Below are 21843 nucleotides of genomic sequence, written 5' to 3'. Positions count from 1 at the left end.
ACAAAACCTACTCTCTAAACCGATGGAATGATGGATCGAAGCAACCGGTGTGCGGACCGGCGGCGTTGATTTCACGACGAATGATTTCTAATGAGAATAACGAATTGTGAACATCCGGTCGGGTTGGGACGGTCGACCAGCACGGACAACCCACACTTTCCACAACAACAACGCCAGAAAAGGCATCTTTTCACCAAAACCCCCAAAAAAACCAACCATCGATCGTGTCCTCTATCCGTGTATTCTTCGCCTCTTAAGTGCACCTCCCTGCGGATCCTTCCGGTCTATCCGGTGGGATTTGGGAAGCCGGAAATGCGGTACTCGGATGCGATGCGGAACACGATATACTTTCACGGACATGGTCACAGTCCCACTCCAGAGGGGGACGCCTTTTCTCCTCCACTGGGAGCATTTGCGTTTTCCGTGCTTTCCATACATTTCCTTCCTGCAACACCATCATCAACCGGACAAAATGGCCAAGTGAAGTGAAGCAAAGTGTATGAGTGTGTGTGTGTGTGGAACGCTTTCCACCGGAGTAGTTCCGGAGTCGGTGTTGTAAATCGGGCTGAAAGAAACCACTTTTCCCTCCCCGAGTCTTCCACCTTCGTCCGCCCCGTCCACGTGCCACGTTGGAAATCTGCATCTTCTCTTCTCCGACGACGGTCCCTTGGTCCCTTGGTTTTCCCAGACACCCAGCACAAGTGGGTCCCACGCTCTTTCCACTTTCGGTTTCGACGCGAAGGGAATCACGGCACACGGTAGGATCGACACTGGACTATTGTTGTCCTACGCGGCGGTCCTACGCGAACAGATGGAAGATGGTGGATAGGCCCCCGGGCCAGTGGAAAGGATTGCCGGAAAAATACTTACTTCGGAAAATATCACCCTTGGTGGTGTAGTACGTATCCAGATGTATATCCGTTATGTGCCAGAAGTAGCCTATGAAAAAGAGAGAGAGAGCAAAACAGAGAGAAGGAACGTTAGCCAAGAAGTATAAGAGCAGCAGCAGCAGCAGCAGCAGGATCGCGTCTATTGTGCGAAATGTGAACGATTCGAGCGAACCGAACTCGAGCACTTCCCTTCCCCCCCCCACCCCTGTCGATTCGGTTTCGATTGTAAATATTGTAATATCGCAGGCATCAGCGGCAATGAAATCGGATCGGCGGAGGAAATATCGACGCGGGGCCCGAAGACCGGAGTCCCAGGGGAACAGTGGAGCACCAGAGCGGAGCGAAGAGGGTCAGGCAGCGACCAACCGTTGGTCCAACTCATCGATTGTCGATAGCGAGCAACCGAGCAACAACAACAGCAGCAACAACGGCTGTTGGTGCTGGGATGGAATGGAATCTTATTTATTTACTTCTCGAGGAGGATGTTTGTTATTTATGTTGCCCGCCGCTCTCTACTGAAGACAGCATAAAAAGCATAAAAAAGGTGAACAAACAAACGGTGAGCGAGTGGGGATTGGTGAAGAGGCAGGACACGATGGCACCAACGATCCCCCACCCCCTGGTTGGAGCATTGGAATCCCGAAGCGCACGCTCGCTCGCAAAAGGTATAAGTAAATAAATAAACGAGCATCAAATAAGGTGCTGCTGGTGAGGGACGGAAGGAGGGCAGAGAAAATGCTTTCGGTTTTTTTTTCGCCCTGGCTGCGGGAGGGTGGGGGGGCACTTTGAGCTCGAACCGAACCGAAGGCGAACGAACGAACAACCGGACGATGCAACAAGAAGCGCGTGGAAAGCGTGCGAAGGAGCCGATTGTTATCCTTCTTCTTCTTCTCTTCTTCTCTTCTTTCCTTTCTTCTCTTCTTCCTCTCGCGCGCATCGCGCGGTTCGAGCGGAATAATTGGTTCGCAATATCGACTGATAACAACATTCCATCTGAAGTAAATTCGATTTCTCTTCGGCGCCTCTTGCCGCCGGCGTCTCGTCATGGCTCACTGAGACCACCACCATCATCATCATCATCCTCGTCGTCGGCGTCGTCGTCGTCATCGTCGTCCCGAGCAAAGGAATTACCCAAGATGGATGCCAACGAACGGAGCAACGGAGCATGGCATGCTACGACCAACCAACAGCAATGTGTCTGAACGGCTCCGTAAAGAGGGTAACCGGTCCTGTCCTGTCCTGTCGGTATGAATGTAGATTTCATTCAAAAGCGAACTCCGGATCCGACAATCAGTGTCTTCTGTCAGTCGTCGTCGTCGTCGTCGTCGCTGGTGTGTGTGTGTGCGTGCGTGCCGGGCACCGTACCGGAGCATCTCGGGGGGTTGAATTTCCCGGGAAATTCCGTCACCGATCGAGGTGCTTCGACGGGGAGCAAAAGGATGCCAGGCACCCGGGTTGGACGTTAGCCGCCATCGACATAAAGAGGATTTCCGTCGCTTGTTTTTCACCCCAGCATCAGTCGTCGTCCTTGGTGTGACCGGGGATGCGATGTGCGAAAGGGAATGGTATGGCCAATATCACAAATCATGTGGCCTCCTTTCCTGACCAACCGGGACACAATAGAAAGGGAGGGAGGAAAAAGAAAAGGATAACATTTATACGGAGGCCTGGGTGCCACCGGAATGCCGGAATAACCGGTTGTAGGTTGTCGAAATGTAAATAAAGACTCAACCAATTTGTACGTCGATTCTTTCCCGTCGCGGCTGGGACTGGTAAGGCTCCTGCTGTCCCACTCCGGTGTCCCTTTTGCCGGTGCCAGCACGGCTTCGGCTTATGCTAGTTCTCGGCTTCAGCTTCAGCTTCAGTTTCTCATTCCTTTTCCGCAGTCCATCGATACGCTATGTGTCTGCTTGTGTGGAGCTGCTTTTTAGCTTGACACAGCTACTACCACTACTAACGAACCAGAACGACGACGATGACGATGAGGACGATGAGGACGCCGACGACGACGATGTCGTAGAGGATGTTTATGGAGTGATTTGCTTTTACTTCGTACCGTGCCAGAGCTTCTCGGTACATCCAATATATCTTGGCATTATGGCCCCTAACATAGATCACCGTGTGTCCGTGTGTGTGTGTCCGTGTCCGTGTGTGTTTGCACGGAGCGGTTTGATGTTCGTTTACTTTACGAAAGAGAAATGTCGATGATCCTACGCCACACGCGCACGATCGAAGGCACCCGGATTGAGTTGCTCGTGCTTAAGAACCCCAAAAACCCGGTGGCAGAAGCCGAGCTGAAAGGGGGTAACAGAAAGCTATCGTAGCAACCATGCAGCAGCTGGGGTAGCAACTCGTTGCCATGCTCGCTTCGTTTTGATCGTTATCCAAATAGTCTCTCTACGGAGTGAGTCGCGTTTTTTTAAAGTCTCTTTTAAAGCTGGCGTCAATGTGCGTCGTCACACCGCCTGGCTTTTCGGTGGAGAAGGATTGTAAACTTAGCAACATGACTTCCGAGACGGGCTGCCAGCGCAATCTGTCAGGATCAACACACACACACACGCACTCGGTCGCTCGAGCAAGTGGCGGAACGAATGCTTATCGTTTCAGTTAAATTGGGAATATTCCAACGAATTTCACTCGAGCCAAGTAGCCGCCGAGGACGAGGACTGTTGTGTTTGGTTGTTGGAAGTCGTTCATCTTCGTCGATTGGCGCGGTTTGCGGAATTGGACGATAACGAGGTGCAAAAGGCGCGCCCAAGAACCCTGAGGAGAAGGAGTAACAATGGTGCTACAATCAGCAGCAACAGCCACCAGACCTCAACCATCGATCTGACTTTTCAAACTTTCAAACACCACCAGCACCATCACGAGGAAGCAAAAGTTGACGCAAAGTGTCATCTCGTCAATCCTCTCGGCTTATCTCTACCATCCGGAGCCGGAGATTCGGAGAATGGAAGGCACCTTGTTTAGTCTGCCCAAATGTTTATGATTACGGGGTCGTTCTTCGCCCCGCTTGTCTTGTCCCATTCCCTTCCCTTCTCCCCTTCGCAGCTAACGGCCAGCAAACGAATGAGAAGAATGGATCAATCTGGGTTCTTCTGGGAGGGGGGTCGTTTCATCTTTCGCTTGCTACAAGTGGCATTGGCTTCGCCTCCTTCCGTCTTCTGATTTCTGCCTTTTCTCTCGCATCACATCGCAACGCATCGCATCCCATCCGACAATCATTAGAGCAAATCACAATCATCATCCTCATCTAGGGCCTCATCTTGGTTTCGCTTCTCGGTAACGAACGAAGCTCGTCGTCGTCGTTCGTTGTGCTGGCTGCTTCCGGGCGCACCAAGGAAGGCATCTTTTGTTCTAAGCAATGCTTCAGGCAGCAAGCAGCTAGACCTCGCAATGGAATGGATCCTCGGGAGGGTGGGGGAGACCCACGCGAATTTCCACGCTTCCTGCCTTCCTACGACCGGAGCAGGCAAAACACAGAAGACACTTCTGTCTCGAGCAGTCAGGACAGTGAAACAAAAAAAAAAAAAGCAAAAGACTGAAGCAAAACAACTTCTTCCTCGCCCTTTTGATGTTGAGGCCACGCCATTTTGTTCGTCTATCTGTGTCGACACACACACACGGACACACACTTGTTTTGTGCAAAGTGTCGACAGCGCTCTATTGATGACTCCGTTTCGCTCTACAAACCCCCGGAACACCCTACTCGCGAGTCCACTCTTCAAACTTCCACCCGGTAGCATCCGTTCGGCTTCCCGGGGCCTGTTCCGTCGTCGTCGTCGTCGTCGTCGTCGCCAGCGCCAGTTCTGACATTTAGACGCCGTGAAGCCAGAAGTCAAAGAATTTCATTTGTTCATCAGCAGCAGCTACCAGGAACATCGTCATCGTCGTCCTCTGGCATGCGCCCCCTACATTGTAATGATACGAAGTCCGTTGTAAGAGCAACTGAGACATATAGTGATGTCTCTTTCGTTCCTAGAACCGCTTGTCCCCAATGCCCCCGAGCCCCGAGCAGTCTCTGGCCCAAAAAGCAAGATATTAAATGCGGAACTTTTGCGTTTATTAATCTAATTCAATTCCCGCCAACCGCACGATTCGGTGCCGGCGGCCTGGGTTCGTTCGGTCGCCCCAAAAAGGCGCAAACACACGCGCCGCAAACCACAAGACCGTCTGCCAGCTAGCTCGATAGAACCAACAATCGACGAACCGGCGTTACGGCGTATCGCTTTCGCTTTTTGGCCGGGTGGGAACTGTGCTGAAGTGAGGCGCTCGTGTCGGAAAGTGAAACGCGCCTTCTCGTCTGTCTAATTGAATTACTTGCTCTCTCTCTCTCTGTCGGAAGTCACTCGGAAGGGCGCCTCACGCTCCCGGCGTAGCGTATGTTCCAGGGTATGAGCAGATGAAGTTATTACTCTAAGCCGTGGTGTCTTCCGTTTACTGAAGAAGACCCCCACCCTAGTCAGACGAGTTCTCTGTGCTTCCGTTAGGTCATGTTTAACCTCGAGCCTCGAGATGTCGATGGTTTCCGCCACAGGTGCTACGGTCGTCTTGTAGATCATGTAGTTTGTTTTACTTCTCCCTTTCCTCAAGGTTCACTTCCCTAGATTCTCTACGGCTCAAGTTTGGATTCCAAACACACACACACACTCGCACACACATACATAGATTCGAGCGAAAAGTTAGTTCTGTCACGCTCGGGATCGTAGACAATACGACGAAAGACACAGAGATGGAGATGGAGATGGAGTGGCGTCACTTGGCGTTGTTTTCCAAAGATTTCCGCTTCGAAATCGAATTCAAGTCGTGAGTAATGTGAGGGATGGCCTTCGGTTGCTACCACAACACGTTCGATGGGGAATGATGTTCCCGGTGGTGTTTGGAGTTTGGAAACTTTTTACTCTATTCACGCCACGCCAGTGGAAAGAGAGAGAGTGTCCCTTTTTGATGCGTCCTTTTGTCTGGAACTCATCATTCTAGGTTCGTCACGGGGACCGTCACATCCCGGAAGGAAGGTTAGATTAAAAAATTCTCACGTTCGAAAATGGAATCATACCAACAAAGCAAAGCAAACAGACAGCGACCAGATCAGGATCAGCTTCATAGCGACACAGATCGTCAAGCAGGTCGTTATCAGTCAGTAATTCCGCGAGAGCAGCATTAATACTAATCCCTGTCCTGGATGGTAGCTATAATTATCCTGTTTATTCGCTTCCCGTGCGCCCCGCCAAGCATCAACGGTGAAGCATCCGCAACGACTGGTGCTGGTTTCGACGTTTTATGATGTTCGTTAGCGAAGCATCATGCTTTGCATTGCGCCGGTTGGATTACAGATCATGGGATTTGTAGTGATTTCCAGGGCCAGCCGCCAGGTAGCGAGTTTTTCCATTCGTAACATCCATGCCTTCCTGGCGACCAGCCGCCAAAGGCCTTAAGTCTTAAGTCAACTCTGGAACTGTGCTCGCTGTGTGGTAAACACGGGATGATGAGAAAGTGACTTCGACATTCTTTTCTTTTAATTACTCTCGCTCCTCCTCCTCGCTCCAGGAATACTTCCGGGATAGCAAGAACAGAAGAACAACGGTTACTGTCTTCATGTCGATGCTCTGTCGAGCCAACATGGCAATGGTCTCTGCTCTGATGCTGCTGCTGCTACTGTTACACCAAGCAGATGAAGCAGTATTCCGAGGAAGCGGATCTCGAGCAACAACCAAATGAATACTTTCAGCGGAATCACTTCTTTCGGAACACTACAAGATCACTACCACCACCATCATGGCCGTTGTTCCTCTCAGGATCGTAAAGTGCGAGCGAAATTGCATGCTAAAACCGCTACCACCACGAGCCGTAACGTGAGCGCAACGTGCAATCATCGACAGCAACAACCAGGACCCCCACCACCATCGGCACCATCAGCACCATCAACACGCATCATCATTATTATCGTCTGGAGCGTCTTTCCGCGAGATCGAAAAAAGGGCGGACGGAACGGAGCGCTCACTCACTCGCTCGCTCGCGGTCGCTTAACCCCGGTAAGACATAAAGCCCTCCGCCCCCCCGAGTGTTTTCCACGGGTGTGTTACAGAGCTACCTACTCGCCCCCAAAGGAACTGCCAAGTGGGAGAGCTGGGAGCTAGCGGTAATATGCTCAGCGTATCACGTGATTCCCTGATCCTTGGTCTGCCATTCATGTGCATCCGAGAAGGCTGCGAGCTGCGAGCTGCTCATCGTTGCTCTCATCGCCAACTAAGATCCGCGACGACCGCCCAGCACGTCAATATGACAGACGGTCTACCTCAACACGGGCGCGCGCCCATGTGTGTGTGTGTGTCGGTGTATGCGCGCGAAAGGTATGTAAAAATAGAACTGTTCATCATGGCAGCAGCAGCAGCAGCAGCAGCAGCAGGTAACGAGCTTACGCCGCAACAACTCGCCGGTTATGTCGAGCAAAGGATTTACACAGGATCTGACTCTGGGTGGGGGGTGGTCTGATGCCACAGAACTCTGAATCCGAAAACCCCCCGGGAGCCTGGGTTGGTGATGATATCTCGGGACCCAAAAGCAGGCCACCACCACAGCCTCCACCTCCTTAATGGATGGCCAGAGTCAGATTCTCCACACATACGTGAACACACACACATAGACGACTGCGAGAGTTGCTTCCATGGGGGTGCCATTTCGTTTCGTTAAGTTCCTTCTTTTATGGCTCTCAGAGTCTCGCTCACTGTACCGTTCATCACCGCATATATTGGTCGGTTCAGTTGGTTCCCTCCACCTCCGCCTTAAGGGTATGGGATATGTTGAATGTTAAATTTATGAAATTCAACCCAACCCCCCGCCGCACATCTGCTCGACTCGACACCACTCTGTGCGGTGCGGTGATCTCTTGGTTGGTTGGTTGGTTTCCGGGGAAAGCGGAAAGCCGGCTGATCAACATGGGCTGATGTGTTAATTCCTTTTTCTCCCTAAAAGCTACTGCTGCTGCTGCTAATGCATGAGGTAAGTGAGTGAGTTGTGGTGGTTGTGGTGGTGGTGTACCGTTCAGACTCTTTCTCATGTGTATCGAGTCCATTGCGGTCAATTCGCGCAAACGCCCGGTAGCGGTTGACCTCCGGTGGAGTTAATTTTCACAAAATAATCCCGAAGTAAAATTCAAATGAATCTCAATTCCAGAGCGCCTCCCCGGACCGGCCGGTTAGGTAGACACGATAAGCTAGCCAGCGGACGAACCGGAGGACTCGCTCGAGCCCTAGTCCCTAAGTCCAATTCGGGACGTATGTACATCGCAATATATTTTCCCCCGGAAAAACCATTCCTTGTTGGGTTTCGGTCGAGGGTCGGTCGGTCAGTTCGGTTCGGTTTTGGGTCCTGCAGCGGGGGGACTTTCTCTCCGTTTAGAGAGCTTCGAACCCAAAGTTGGCAGTAAATTATGACCGCCTTGCCTAATTTGTCCACGGCAGAACTTTCCCAGCCCAGGCCCCGGGTGACCGAATATAATCTAGCTTTTGGGAGTAATTTAACAAATTTTTCGAAGCCACAAAACTCACCCAAACCGCTCTCTCCTGACCCGGCGGCCTCTAGACCACGACACTGTAGAGCGGAGGAGACCAGTGTTCAATTGGCGTTCGCAATTATTCGCATAAAATTCACCAAACCAACCAACCAACCAACCAACGTACCACTGGGGCACACTACGGCTTCTAGAATGTTGTAATGGGCTACCCCGGGGCGGGGTGAAGCTAGCAGCAGCAGGAGGCAGAGGAGGGTAGTTGTTAGATTCCAGAATAAATCACTGCGACAATCGTTTCCTCGTTGACCTCGAATTAATGCCACAAAATTGTCCCCCAACCAGCGTTCTGTTCCAGCGGGGTTGCGATGTGTGTGGGGAAGAGGGAAGTGGAATTGGCCCACCCCCTGCCTAGGGGGTGAGAGTAGCTTCTTCTTCTTCTTCTGGTAGCTTCTGCTCCTTCAGCAGCATCTCCTGCTAAACGAGGGTTTGAGGTCAATTGGACCTCTATCCTCCCCCCTGGAAAAGGTCGGTTGACTGTTTTTGACCTTCCCTGGTGTGTCCGGATTGGCTTGGCAAAGGGGGCTGCCGTCCGGGTCCCCGACTACAGTGACTGCAGTGAGGCTACTGAGTGCGCACACACACACACACTGCTGCTGCTGCTGCTGCCGCCAACCGAGACGAAATCAAATCGAGCAGAAGCCCCGGAGGTCGCTCGCCTTTTCGCCTTGTTCCATGCATCCTCCTGGTGGTGGTGCTCCTTGGGCTACTAGACGAGAGGAGATAGATGCTTCACTGCACCAAAAACGTCACACATATGGTCACAACGCCAACGGTAAGGCCATATCTTCTGGTTTAACCGGGGAAACTCCGCATCGCCCCTGATCCGGGGGCCCTCCTCCGCTCTTCCTCGCTCTTGGACACGCTGGATGACAGCCGAACCAGAACGCTTGGAGCGTCGGTTTGCTCGGAGTGTGCTCAACGGGAGCCTGCAACAGCGGCAGCATTGAGTCTGGACACCGCGTGAGAGGAAACCCTTCGGGAGTGAAAAGTGACTGCAGAGATTTTCACGTTAGCTCCGTAGGAGTGTGTGTGTCCAGTATATTTGCTGCCTAGTTTTTTGCTGCTTCCTTTACTTTCCACCACGGCACCACAGCAGCTCACTTCATTTGCTCTCTTTGGCGGCCCAATCGCCATCGCATCGAGCGCGGATCGAGGGAGGCGACGGAAACTGTAAGCCTCGGTGTCCGTTCCCGGGTTGCTAAGGCAATCACCGCGCCACCACCTAATGGCCTTGAAAGGAAACGGCACGAACCTGTGAGCCTTCGCTCTGGACTTTTGCTGGAGTTCTGAACGCATCTTCAGGGGGAGCAGCGATGGTGGCGGCGGTGGCTGTCTAATGAGGAAATGGCACACATTTACTGGAACGATAGACACACGCCCCCCAAGACAAGCCGGGGAGGAGGTGAAGGAAGAGGAAGAGAACGCAACGGAAGGAGAGAGAAAAACCATTTCCGCAGCCGGAAAGGTGGGGCAGCTTTTCATGCTCAATTTAATTGATACGACAGCACCGGGAGCCAGCCAACTACGGCCATGTTCTCGCCCTGGTGGGGAAGGGGGGATAGAGAGGTGAGAGAGGGTATGGCGTCTCCCTGCCCTTCTGGCCAGCCCAGACTGTCCCGTTCTTTTTTTCTGCCGCTTCGCTTTGTTCCATTCACGTGATCCATGCTGCTGCTGCTGCTGCTGCTGATGAATGCTTTTTATGCTGCGACTGGCACCAATGGTGCTGCTGGCAGTTTTCGGTGGTGTCACTGGAAGGACTGGTCGTTGGCTGGCTGGCTGCATGACACGACGTACATGTCAGCGCGTCTGGTATGTTATGAATTTTGCATGATTTTGCATTCTTGGTGGCGGGATGGGCTTTCGAGTTTTTTCTCTCTCTCTCTTTTTAGCTCTATTCCTCGTGTTTTTCTAAGGTTTTGGTTTCCCCAAGGACCCTTTTCGTCATTCTGTGCGATGTTTGTCCAGGAGGATTGAATTACTTCTGCCGCTACTTCGGGGCTAGGATAGATGGATAGATGGTCATTTCCGTAAAATGACTTGTCGGGCATGAAAAAGCGTCGCCACCAGGAGGTGGTGCTGGTGGTGGTGGAGGGCAGCAAACGAGTCTTTTGGTTGGAAAATAATTATGTCGTCGAGGGTTGGTTTTTCCCCGCATTTTGTCAAGCATTTTTGACATGGGTGCTTTACGGTTAAGGTATCGTTACCGGGTGAGGGGGGGGCTCATTTTTAATGAAAGAATAATGATATGGTGCTTCAGTTTCGGAGGGTCTTTAGAATTTAGATGTCGGGTGGAAAGAGGAACATAAATCATAGAAAATGTTGTACTTAAGGCTGCTGTATACTGTCGCAGCTCACTTAGTGAAACGAGATTTTGGTTCACATTTAATGCAATGTTCAAAGTTAATTCTCTGCATCGATAGAAAAGCAAAACAAAGGAACATTTTGATAACCACTGTCAAAAATTATACTATTTTTAAAGTTTCCATTTTCTTTTCCATAATATTTCCAGTTTCCATCGTTTCTTCTTCCATAATATTTCATATTTTTATCTAAGCAAAGCTCAGATATGTATTAACTACTTTTCCTCAAATGGAAAATGTTAAATCTTCAACATTAGAAAATGAGACCTTCAGCTACGTTCGTATTTGATGCAGAAACGAGGGGTTCTATCAACACTCAAACAGTATTAAAGAAAACTGAATAGGAGTATTCATAAGCAAAAATCACTGCTTTGTTTTAGGGAACTTTTGAAATAACTTTCTTGCTCATAAAATCGCAATTTTAAAAGCACTTGAACTTATTTGAGCACCTTTTGTGCCTCGTTGCTTTAATTAAGTATTCATAGATGGCACAATGAGAATCCCAAAACTATGAACAAATCACATTCGCATCCATTAAAATAGACTAGCTGGTGTAGTTTACAAAGTTACCGCATCGTTAGGCATTACAGGTCATTATCAATTTCGCAAAACGAGGAAACCATCGTTACAGTAATCAGTTGGTGAGCTACTGTTTCCAAATAATAGTACATCAATCGTCGATCACATTTCATTACAACAAGAAGTTGTGTCTTGCTCGACAAGCAGTGCATTGCTTAATAATCGATTTATTGGAAATTAGTTTTCTTTGAGGAAATTTTCCTATGGATAGTCTTGTCTGAGAGCAACAGGGCCAAAGCTAGCAGCTCGTAAAGTTCACGTTCAGTGCACCCTCTGTGTCACCAAACGACTATTCATTTTCTAGAAAATGTAATTTAGAAATTTAGAACGGTTCGTGTAATTAGTAGGTGAGGTTGGAAATTGGATTGAATTTTGTCCTTTCCCAAAACAGGGAAAATCATTGGAATCTTTTGGTGTTATTAAATTCACGTGATTCGAATAATTGTTGCTGACAAGAGCAAACTTATCAACTGCCTAAAAATGCTAATGATTGAATTTAATTGAAATTCAAAATAATTGTTATTAATGTTTCAGTGGAATACAATCAGTAATATCAATAATAGATCACCAACAACGGATGTTTCCTCAAACATCAGATTCATTATAAACTTGCTTGGAATTTGGCTCGAATTAAGAACAACAAGCCATTACTGTATCTTCCTGCCAAAATTTTCCATTTCAAAATCCTCCATTTAACATTTGAAATTCTCCTAACACTATACAATGAAGAGAAAACTGTGTAGCTCTTGAAATGAAAAACTTCAAAACATTATCGCGTACCGCCGCAGAGCCAGAGAGTCCCGGCACTTTTTCGAGACTTACACTTTTCTCTAGCACGTTTCGATCCCCCCGCAGTGTTCGGTGTTCGGTGTCATCATTTTCCACTCAAATGAGGCTCCATTTTTCATGGATTCGACACCCGATCGGTTCGGGGCCAGTGGCAGGGGCAACGATTTCGTGGCAACGAGAGAACCATTATCGTGCCCATCGTCAACGATGTCATCCATTTTTGTGAACCCAGCCCTCCACCACCACCACCACCATTACCCACCACCAGACCAGTTGCTTCACCAATTATCGACCAACGTTGATCCAGTGGCTGAGAAGAAGCGGCGGCACTAGTCCAGCCGGCCAGTCCATCCCAGTCCAGCTCGCTTGCTTAGGCCTTCAGCGCCGAGATCCGCAGACGTGAAGTCAGCTCGGAAGCCATGAACATTCCGTCACGATTTAGATCAACGAGCGATGATACGGCGCGATGCTAGTGGAGGGGGGGTGAGGGGCCCTTGGTTGGCACATTTTTTTGTGCCGGTTGGCTTCCAGCACGTCGCCTATCTCGTCTTCATTATGTGCTGCACGACGGAACGTGATAGCAAACGGGAGAGAGAGAAAACGACGATAAGGACTTATAGAGGCGGCAAAGGAGGCGACCATCAGGAAGGAGCCGCAACGGGCAACTGCAAAACCCGCGGCATGCCAATCGAAGCCAACAAATTACGCAATTAATAATCGAGTCTCATAAATACAGAGACCTGGTCGCCTGGCGTCCGATGCGGTTGATAACGAGCGGTCCGGCCCTTGGCCGATCTATCCAGCAGACAGGACGACTTGATGGCCTCTGGAACAGCAGCAATGGACCACGACGACGACGACGACGACAACACGATGTTCACGGAGCCAACGTCGCCGTCTGCCAGAGTGACGTGCCTATAAATAAGAAGCATTTGAATAATAACGACATTAGAGAATCAAATTTGAATAAATTAAGTGCGGCACATCAATCCTTCGGATATCGTAGTCGTCGCCGCCTTCGTTGTTGTTGTTGTCGCCGCCGCCATCGTCGTTCTGGAGTCGTTCGGTGTCGAGTTACGGGGTTTGGATGATGGCAAGTAGGCGGTGAACCCTCACTTGAGTGTCTTCTCACTTTGAGACAGATTTTGGGCGCTTCTCAGAACAGGACAGCTCCACTCCATCGCCTCTCATCGGCTGATGGTAATGATGCTGATCGTCCTTCCATTGCTCGTATCGTCATCATCTTTGGCGTACTTCAAACCGTCAACAGAACGCCCTTCCCATTGGACTAAGAGCGCCCCAAGAGGAGGAGGAGGCCCGTTTATTAGTTTGATCGAGTATCAAGTGACACTTAGGGGGCTTACTGGGACTCTAGTCTAGGGCTGTCTAGCTGTCCAGCGTCCAGCGCTGCTGCTCGTCTTACGCTGCTTGTCAGTACTTAGCCGAAAGCCTTCGTATTACTCCCCACCCCCGTGATGGCGTCCCTAACAGATACACGATACACTTCATCCAAAAACATCCATCCAACAGCATGTCTATCGAATTTAGATGATTTGGCAATAATGGGGCAGGCTACTACTCCACCACCACAACTATCGCTCTCTAGTGAGCGCTCGTTTGTGGATTACTTCCACAACGAGCACATCATCCTCGATATCCTCTGGTCTCTGGTCCCGGTACTCAAAAGGTAGGTAAATGAGAATTTGATGATCTTGCAGTTGATGAAATGGCCGGCTCAAGCATTCCGTTCACTTGGCAACAGAACAACAGAACCAAACACACACACACGGACAGGCACGTTGGACATACAGGTAAGTTATGTTCGCCTCTCGAACCTCAGGTCATCGCTCAGCAAATCCCAGGGATTGGACCACCGTGACCAGCGAGAGCAATCTGTCTAGTGGTCTGTTCCTGTTCCTGTTGTTGTTGTTGTTGTTGTGTTCGTTGAGACTGTTGTTGTGGCAAGTCTGCTCGCCGTCCGAAATTCCGAAATTCCCAAAGAAACAATTCCGGCATTCCGGTACCGTCGTCGACGTCAACACACAGACACACACACACACACACACAGACACACAACAAACGAAAGGCAAACGAGACCGGAAAATGGCATCGATTTGCTGATTTTGGTTCCCCGTTCCGAGTTCCCGTTGTCTTCTGGCTTCTTGGGGAGCGCGGGCTTGGGCTTTTCACTTCTTGATGCCCCTCCCCTCCTTTCTCTTTCTCTCTCTCTCGAGGCAATGGAAGTCATTTTCCGGACCGAACCTTGTTTTCCGAGTGTTTCGGCAGCGCAAGAAAAAGGTCCCCAGGAGGCACCAGGAGCGATGGCTGGCTGGCTGGCTGGCTGGCTGGTTGGTGGGAAGGTAGGTAGTACACACTCATTTTCCGGCAAATTGCAGAGGTCGTTCCAATGGAGCAGATTGTTATTTAAATCAGTTTCCGTCTGTCACCGCCTGCCACGCGGTTCGCCTGCCGAACAAACAAACCTCCAGCGAGGTTCCACTCTCCTCCTTCTCCTCCTTCTTCTCCATTCCGCCATCCTCCAAAAAAACCGATCGAACCGACTCGAGGCCTACTACCAGCACGGAGCGCCACCGTCGGGGTACTGACATTTTTTTTCCACTTTTTGTTTTCGCTCCGATCGAAGAAGGCAGAGGCGGAGAGGTGGTTCGTGAGATTCTTGTTTGTGGCTCCGGGATCTCGGGATCTGCCACCGATACGGCGGCAGTGAGAGGACGGACAACGCGTCCACATTAGCATATTGGTTCAGACGGTTGGGTCTTGTTGCCCCCGGACATTGGACTCCGAGTTCTGTGGGGTTCTCATTTGATTTGGTTTGTTTTTGTTACCTTCCGGGTGGCGCACGGAACACACACACACACACCGCAGCCGGGAACGTTCACATAAGGAAGTGGCAATGCATGCCATGTATGTTGAGTCCTCTTCCCTTTTTTTTTTTGATGAACCTTCGCATAAACAGTGTCCCATTGTCTAAACGATGTCTTTGCAGAGAGCGTTCGAGAGTTGTTTTCGTTGTGTCGATGGTGATTGGAAATCACTTCCGATGGTACTCAATACGCACGCCACTGATGAGTGCAGATGGATGGTTGCTTAAATGATGAACAGAGTGTTTTTTTGAAGCAGCCAGATTGCTTACTGAGTACTCCCCATCAGTTCCATCACACTGCCGATAACCGAAAGGGGGCGAGATCCGGATCGATCGATACAGTTCCGCGGCATTTGTGCGCATAACGGTCATTAATCCTGGTTATCAATCACGGTCACTACTGCATTCCGGTCATTGTTTTTCGGTTGCATCTCGCCCGCCGACAGGCGCTGGTGGACCATTTTCGGTAGAAAACAAAAATCATATTTCAATCCACAAACTGCACCACCACCACCACCACCACAGCATGAATTATAAATCCATCCGTTTGTGGAGCTTTGGGGTTTTGGAATTGTTTTGATTTATATCGGAAAATGAATCACGCTCAGCTTCGAGATCATAATGCTCGCAACGAACGATTAAAATTTATATTTTCCAAATGCAGCTCCGAATGCGCATTGAGATTGGCAAGCGATTCCACCAAAAACGTAACATCCGCCATCCGCATCGCTAGCGGCCGGATGGAATCAGCATCTAGCATTCAACATTCTGCGTCATTAGAATCGAGAGAGGGGGCCCTGCAAATTTGGCTGCAGCATCATTCGTTGGCGATCGAACGACGCAGAAATCGATTTTGGGCCACCATATCACCCTCACATCACCCTTGCGCACTCCGGCAATTCAATCATTTATAGCAGTGGTCATTGTGTCCACCTCCGAACCGGACCGAAACCGGAGCGATGCCAACACAGCGATGGCGACATAACCAAGGTCCGGTGATTTGTTCCCGTGTGTTTCTGTTCTGTTTTCTGTTTTTTTTTGTTTTATTGTGTGACAGCATCGGACGGTCACGATCGCACTGATATGCACCGATTATGATATCGCCGCCGATATCGACAAACAAAACGCACGCTCGCGGAAACATTGGATGATGGCCGGTCGGAAAATGCGGCCATCAAAAAACCATCTAAAACATCTTTTCCGGGACAGGTAGGATAGATTGTTGTTGTTTTTTGTATGTATGTTTCCACAATTCTCGCACCGAAATCGATTTCTGGCATTAAAACTAGAACAGACGAACACGGGTTCTCGGGAAAGCGCCGTGCCGGCAGCGGACGAGAATGGATTGGTTTCGTGTTTTCGACGGAAGCGAAATATTTAACCGAACCTTTTTCGCGCGAAAATCATCCCAAAGCTTGGCCGACCAAGGTTTGGCGCTCCTGGCGCAAATTCACCTCACCAATGGCGTCTCGTGGCGTGGCGTGGCGTGGCGAGGTTTGCGTGGCCCAGCTCCGTTTGTCATCGACATCCGGGCCATCGATTGCGTGGCAGAAGCGAATCAACCGAAAAGCGTGCTGATCGCATTCCCGGTGGTCTCTCGTCGTCCTTTGGGGGGTTTGGTAAAGAAGATAGATCGGAAGGGGGGGACAGGGGGACGCAATAAAATTGCGACGCCACGTCACGGCATCGGACTGCCGGAGCCAAAACAGCCAACTGCGAGCACAAACACACGCGCATCCAATTGGCCAATCGAAAATCCGTCCCTCCCTCCCCCCCGTGCTGCCATTTTCCGTGTCAGGAAGCCATTGGCCTTGGGGCGGGTGGGTTTTCGAGGTGGATTGGCATTTTGCGATACCGCTGTCGCTGTCGCTGTGTTTGTTGTGTTGTCAGAATGGAATATCTATTACGAAGTGGAAGAAGCCACGTGAGATGAACCCGGACCCGGACCCCGGGTTTGACCGTGACCGATGTTTCGTGCACGGTTAAATATGGCACACGCACACACACGCGGATGACCTACATTCTGGGGGGTCAATTAATCATTCATCGGAAAAGGGTGTCCCGGATCGATGTGCTGCGGAACATGTGACACCTGACCAGCACCAACAGCAGCAGCTGACAGTTCGTTTGACGTGCGTACAGAACACACGCTCACAAAGGAGGCGCCGCCGACTACGACGCCCGTTTTGACACGCTGCCGGTCACAACTGCCAATCAACGGGATGGCGGTTTTTTTTCGAAAATTTTAAAAAATTTGCAAAATATGTCAACACATCAGCAGCAGTAGCAGCAGCAGCAGCAGCTTTCATCACCGGGCCATCAACGGGCCAATCACGGCATCGGAATCTGTCTCAAGGGACGTTTTTTTATCCTTTTTTTTCTCCCCCCTTTTTCCCGTTTTTAATACTACTCCAGCACCGTTTTCCGTGACCCGTTCAGGGGTTTACATTGGTGTACATTAGCATTCTGGATAGCTCGTATTGCGTAGACCGCGTGTTGTTAAGGAACTGCTGCTGAAAGCGAAAAGAAAAAGGTAAATACCGCTAGCAGGCTGAGCTTTCGGATTTTCAATAAAGCAGTCGCAGCCTATATCGATAAAAAACGATCGAACGAACGAAGGAACGAACGGATGATGCTCTGTTCTGCTCTGCTCTGCTCTGGTGCCCTGCCAAGTGGCCACGAACCGGAGCAATTACGAGACCTAAGCGACCGCTTGGGCCAACAGTCGAAGCGAAGTCAGAATGTAATGATTTCTGCGCACGTACGGACATAATCATTCAACGAAAATTACCGTAAAATTTCATAGAGAAACGATTGAGTGGCAACGTGACAGCCCGGCCGGAGAGAGAGAGAGAGAGCGAAAGAAAAAAAAAGGCAAGGTTTCCCCCACGTCTTGGTGGAATGTGTAGGCGGAAGCGTCACGCCCGGTCGCTACTGCTGCTGGTGATGGTGGTTTTGGTGGTAATTGTGAGAAATTGTTCACCGTCATCACGTCGTTGAGATAAATACCATTGCAAAATGGAGTGGCAACCGATGGCCCGGGGGGTGCGGGGCAGGGGAGGTTACCAATCGAACGGTCTCGCGGCCGCGGAGAGCCTATTGATTCCGTGATTCTTCCTCCATCCCAAAGCTGAACTCCATTTCGCGCTCGCACAGGCACACACACACACACACACATGGCCGTAGGTCCTTAACCCATGGGAAATTAATTCATGGAAACTAGGTGGCACCGGAAGAGCCGAGGAACCAAGGATGGTGCAGGTGATGGTTGGGAGGGTGTTCCGTTCCGACGACGTGCGACACGATCGGTCGGAAAATCCGCTCCAATTTCAATTTCCACCATACATACACACAACAAGCCGGCGGAAGGATACTGCTGTAGTCGGAATGGAAATCAGAATCGAGGCAATAGCACCTCTCTTTCTCTCTCTCTCTCTCTCTCTCTCTCTCAAACACACACACACTCTCTCTCACTCTATCGCTTGAATAAACATATACAGGCAGGCCGACAAATCGTTCCCACTTTAGGCGAACCGATTAGAGTTTGGTGGAAATGTTTTTCCAAGGCACCGGAGTGCCACAGCAATCCCCACCTCCCCTCTCCCTTCCTCGATTGGAGGACGACAAAATGGTAATTGCGCGCGAATAGTTATGCGACGAATACAATTAATTTCCGCTCCTCATAAATACGGCAACCGGTACCGCGTGTTGGCGCGCCCCGGCCAGGGATGCTGGCTGGCTGGCTGGGTGGCTGGTTGGATGTGTTGGTTCTCTATTTGTCAAGATCATTATGCGCTGACAAATCGATCACTGAGTGGAGCGGAATGGCAACGGAACGGGGTGTGGCTGGTATGAGGATTATGCGCCAAGTATGCGCGGCACCAACACCGTGGCGGAATGGAAATGAACGCCCGGAGCGCATGTTTGACGAGCCAGACATTGACAGTAACCCCCTGGCCCAATCGTCTTCACTTGCTTGCTCCCAGTTCTGGCCACCGAGAGGAGCAACGGAAGGGGTTTGTGTGATCGCAGCACACGAGGCCGCCACCGCTGGCGCTTTTGCGTCAAGCAGAAAGCAGGAAATTGTCTCTCTGGATGGTTCTTATCCTTTTTTCGTGTTGTTTTTTTCCCGCTGTATTTTAATATTTATGAAGCAGAATTAGCGGAGCACGTTGACGTTGACAGGCAGCAGACGGAAGCAGCAACCACGACCACGACAACCACCGCGGCAGGAACGAGTTGCAATATGAATGAGAAAGCCCTTGGCCTGCGGCGGATGCGGATGTTGCGATGATGCGCACAATGATGATGATGATGATGCTGATGGTGATGCTGATGGTGATGGTGAAGGAGGGATCGAAACGAACGCTACATGCAGACCGCAAAGCCCAACATCCCGCAGATAGAATGTGGAAAACCACATGGGATTCAAATCGAAAAGCCACCAAGATGACTGACCAGGAATGCTGCTGTGGCTGTGATTGAGAGTGAGTGAGCGAATGGAGAACCAGGACTTGTCAACTGATGACGGACGGAATCGTGATTCGTTGAATCGTTGCATCGAAATCAGGTCAATAATCGATTGGCTGGTTGTCAAATTTGTTTTTGCTTTTGTGGTTGTTTTTAAATCTGTTTGCAGGTTTAATTATCGTTCGATCGCTGGTGTTTTTTTTAAAACTCAATATCAAATGGAAACTCTGTTATCGTCATTAAAGATACAATTATTTGCACCTATTCCGATTTGCCCCTATATTGGTTTGAAAGGTCATGAAATCATCTCATGATAAGTGTTTTTTTTTGTGGTTTGGAATTTGTGCTGTGCTGGAGAAATGCGTTAATTTGTAGTATTTGAGATATCTATATAATTTTATGAGTTTTTGGAAACAGATTATCGTTTCGCAGACATTTACTATATCAAACCTTCATTAGCGCCGAAGGACACACAATTCACATAGTTTCAATTAGAGTAACCCTAGTTCCGAAACACTAACGGAAAATTTTGGGAAAATTTTAGACTCTTTTTCAGAAATGTTCCTCATGAGGCAAGAATGTGCACGTTAAACCGTGTCCAGACGAGCAACAAAGTTATCGCGATAACTTTCTCGCCCTACTGTTTACATACGATTTGACAGCTCCAAAAGAAGTTCTCGCTGGTTCTCGCTTGCTCGCTCGCTACACGTGCATTGCAGTTATCGCGATAACTTCTCGCCGGATTTGTATGGGATGACGTTTGTTTGCGAAGTTCTCGTCGAGAAATTCTCCAACATTCGTCATCGTCTGGACACGGTTTTAGGGCTACCGTAGGCGGTAGTGGGATTATATGCAATTTTTTTTTAACAAATATTCCTCATGTTGTACCTACAAAACTCGAACATGCTTCTAATTTTAATATCTCATTGTAAAGCGGACCTATACTTTCATTTGGTGAAACTAATAGGACGAATACTTCTTTCCTTGAAAAGATATATAAAGTAAACATTAAGTGCGCACTCTTACCCTACTTCACTTTACCTATTTTAAGTAAAGATCGCATCATCAAAACGAATCATTCGGTTGCCTGCCAGTGGCAGTCACTAGCAGAAATCTGGTTGAAATAACGGAGCTATCTCTACATTTCTGACGAATCCATATAACTTTCTTTCACTTTTAGATAATCGTTTAGTTAATTTGTCGTGTCGAGTATTTGAATTGTACATAATCTTGAACAGAAAATGATAAGATAAGTACTGAGAAGGATAGAAAAGCCATCATTTCCAAGTTCAAATCAAATCAAAATTTGTATCTTTTCCTTCACAGAAAATGTCAAATTGCTTCTTCACAAAATCTGTCCTTTAATTTAACAAAAACAATGCGGTTTTGTCAAAACGCTTAAACAAAACGGCTCTCTGAAAATGAGAAGAAAATCGCCCCATATTCTGCAGGCATGGAATTCTGTTCAGAACAACTGCGATCGAAGCGTGAAACTTTATGAATTCGCTTACTTTGATCTTCAACTATACAACCCGAATAGTTCGCGTATATTTAAATGAAACCTGACATAAAAAATGTTTTCACCAAATCAAAGGCATCACGACGGCAACATAATAGGCGAGGACTACTTACCTATGCGTGCTTCGGTCAGCCTAACGCAGCATGCCGCTACCAGGAAGCAAACCCATGTTAACGCAATGCCCGGGAAGACCTTCAATAGCCTATTGAGGTCCATTGTAAGTGTCCCAGCATATCCATTATGTTTCATGTAATCAACATTGAAACGGTGCAGTTTGATCCGCTGACCGCATCCACAAACACAGACACACACACGCGCACACAGACACGCGCACACACACGCACCCACGTCACTGACACCGCACTGAACTGCCTCCGCGCGTGGTTCGTCAACAGTATTAGTCAGTCACTCACTTTACAGCTCTTTCTTCTCTTTTTTCTTCAGTTTCTATTTTCACTTCACGATTTCTGCAGAGGTTTTGGGACGAGGGAGAGAGAGAGAGAGAAAGAAACAATTGATACACTATTGATGAGTTGAACCATTTACGCCATCATCACACGCTTTTGGGGGGAGCCACGTGCGTTTTTGGGAGGCCCCTCCCACTGGGTGGTATTCCTGGCAGGCACACATGCCAACTCGCAACGCATGACGCATTAATGTTTCATTCACGCCGCGTGGCTTTTGTACGAATTCCTTCGAGAGTCCAATGCCCCCGGGACAGTTCGGGAAGCATGAACAACAACCACACACACACATACATGAGTTCTTAACACCTGCTTTGC

General features: G+C 49.3%; 1 protein-coding gene across 1 annotated transcript in view; it reads right to left on the bottom strand.

The window, feature by feature from the left end:
• The window catches only part of LOC125953294 (acid sphingomyelinase-like phosphodiesterase 3a), a 52401-nt gene extending 30954 nt beyond the window's left edge, over positions 1-21447 (bottom strand). The window contains exons 1-2 of the mRNA XM_049682764.1: positions 21175-21447; positions 871-939 (exon numbers count right to left, since the gene is read on the bottom strand). Of these exons, the coding sequence (XP_049538721.1) occupies positions 871-939; positions 21175-21310 (205 nt within the window). The 5' untranslated portion in view covers positions 21311-21447. The remainder of the gene's footprint in view (positions 1-870; positions 940-21174) is intronic.
• Between the last annotated feature and the right edge of the window lie 396 nt (positions 21448-21843).

This window comes from Anopheles darlingi, chromosome 3 (assembly GCF_943734745.1).
Source record: "Anopheles darlingi chromosome 3, idAnoDarlMG_H_01, whole genome shotgun sequence".
Taxonomy (NCBI): Eukaryota; Metazoa; Arthropoda; class Insecta; order Diptera; family Culicidae; genus Anopheles; species Anopheles darlingi.
Note: the sequence above shows the minus strand (reverse complement) of the source record. Positions and strands in the feature narration are given on the sequence as shown.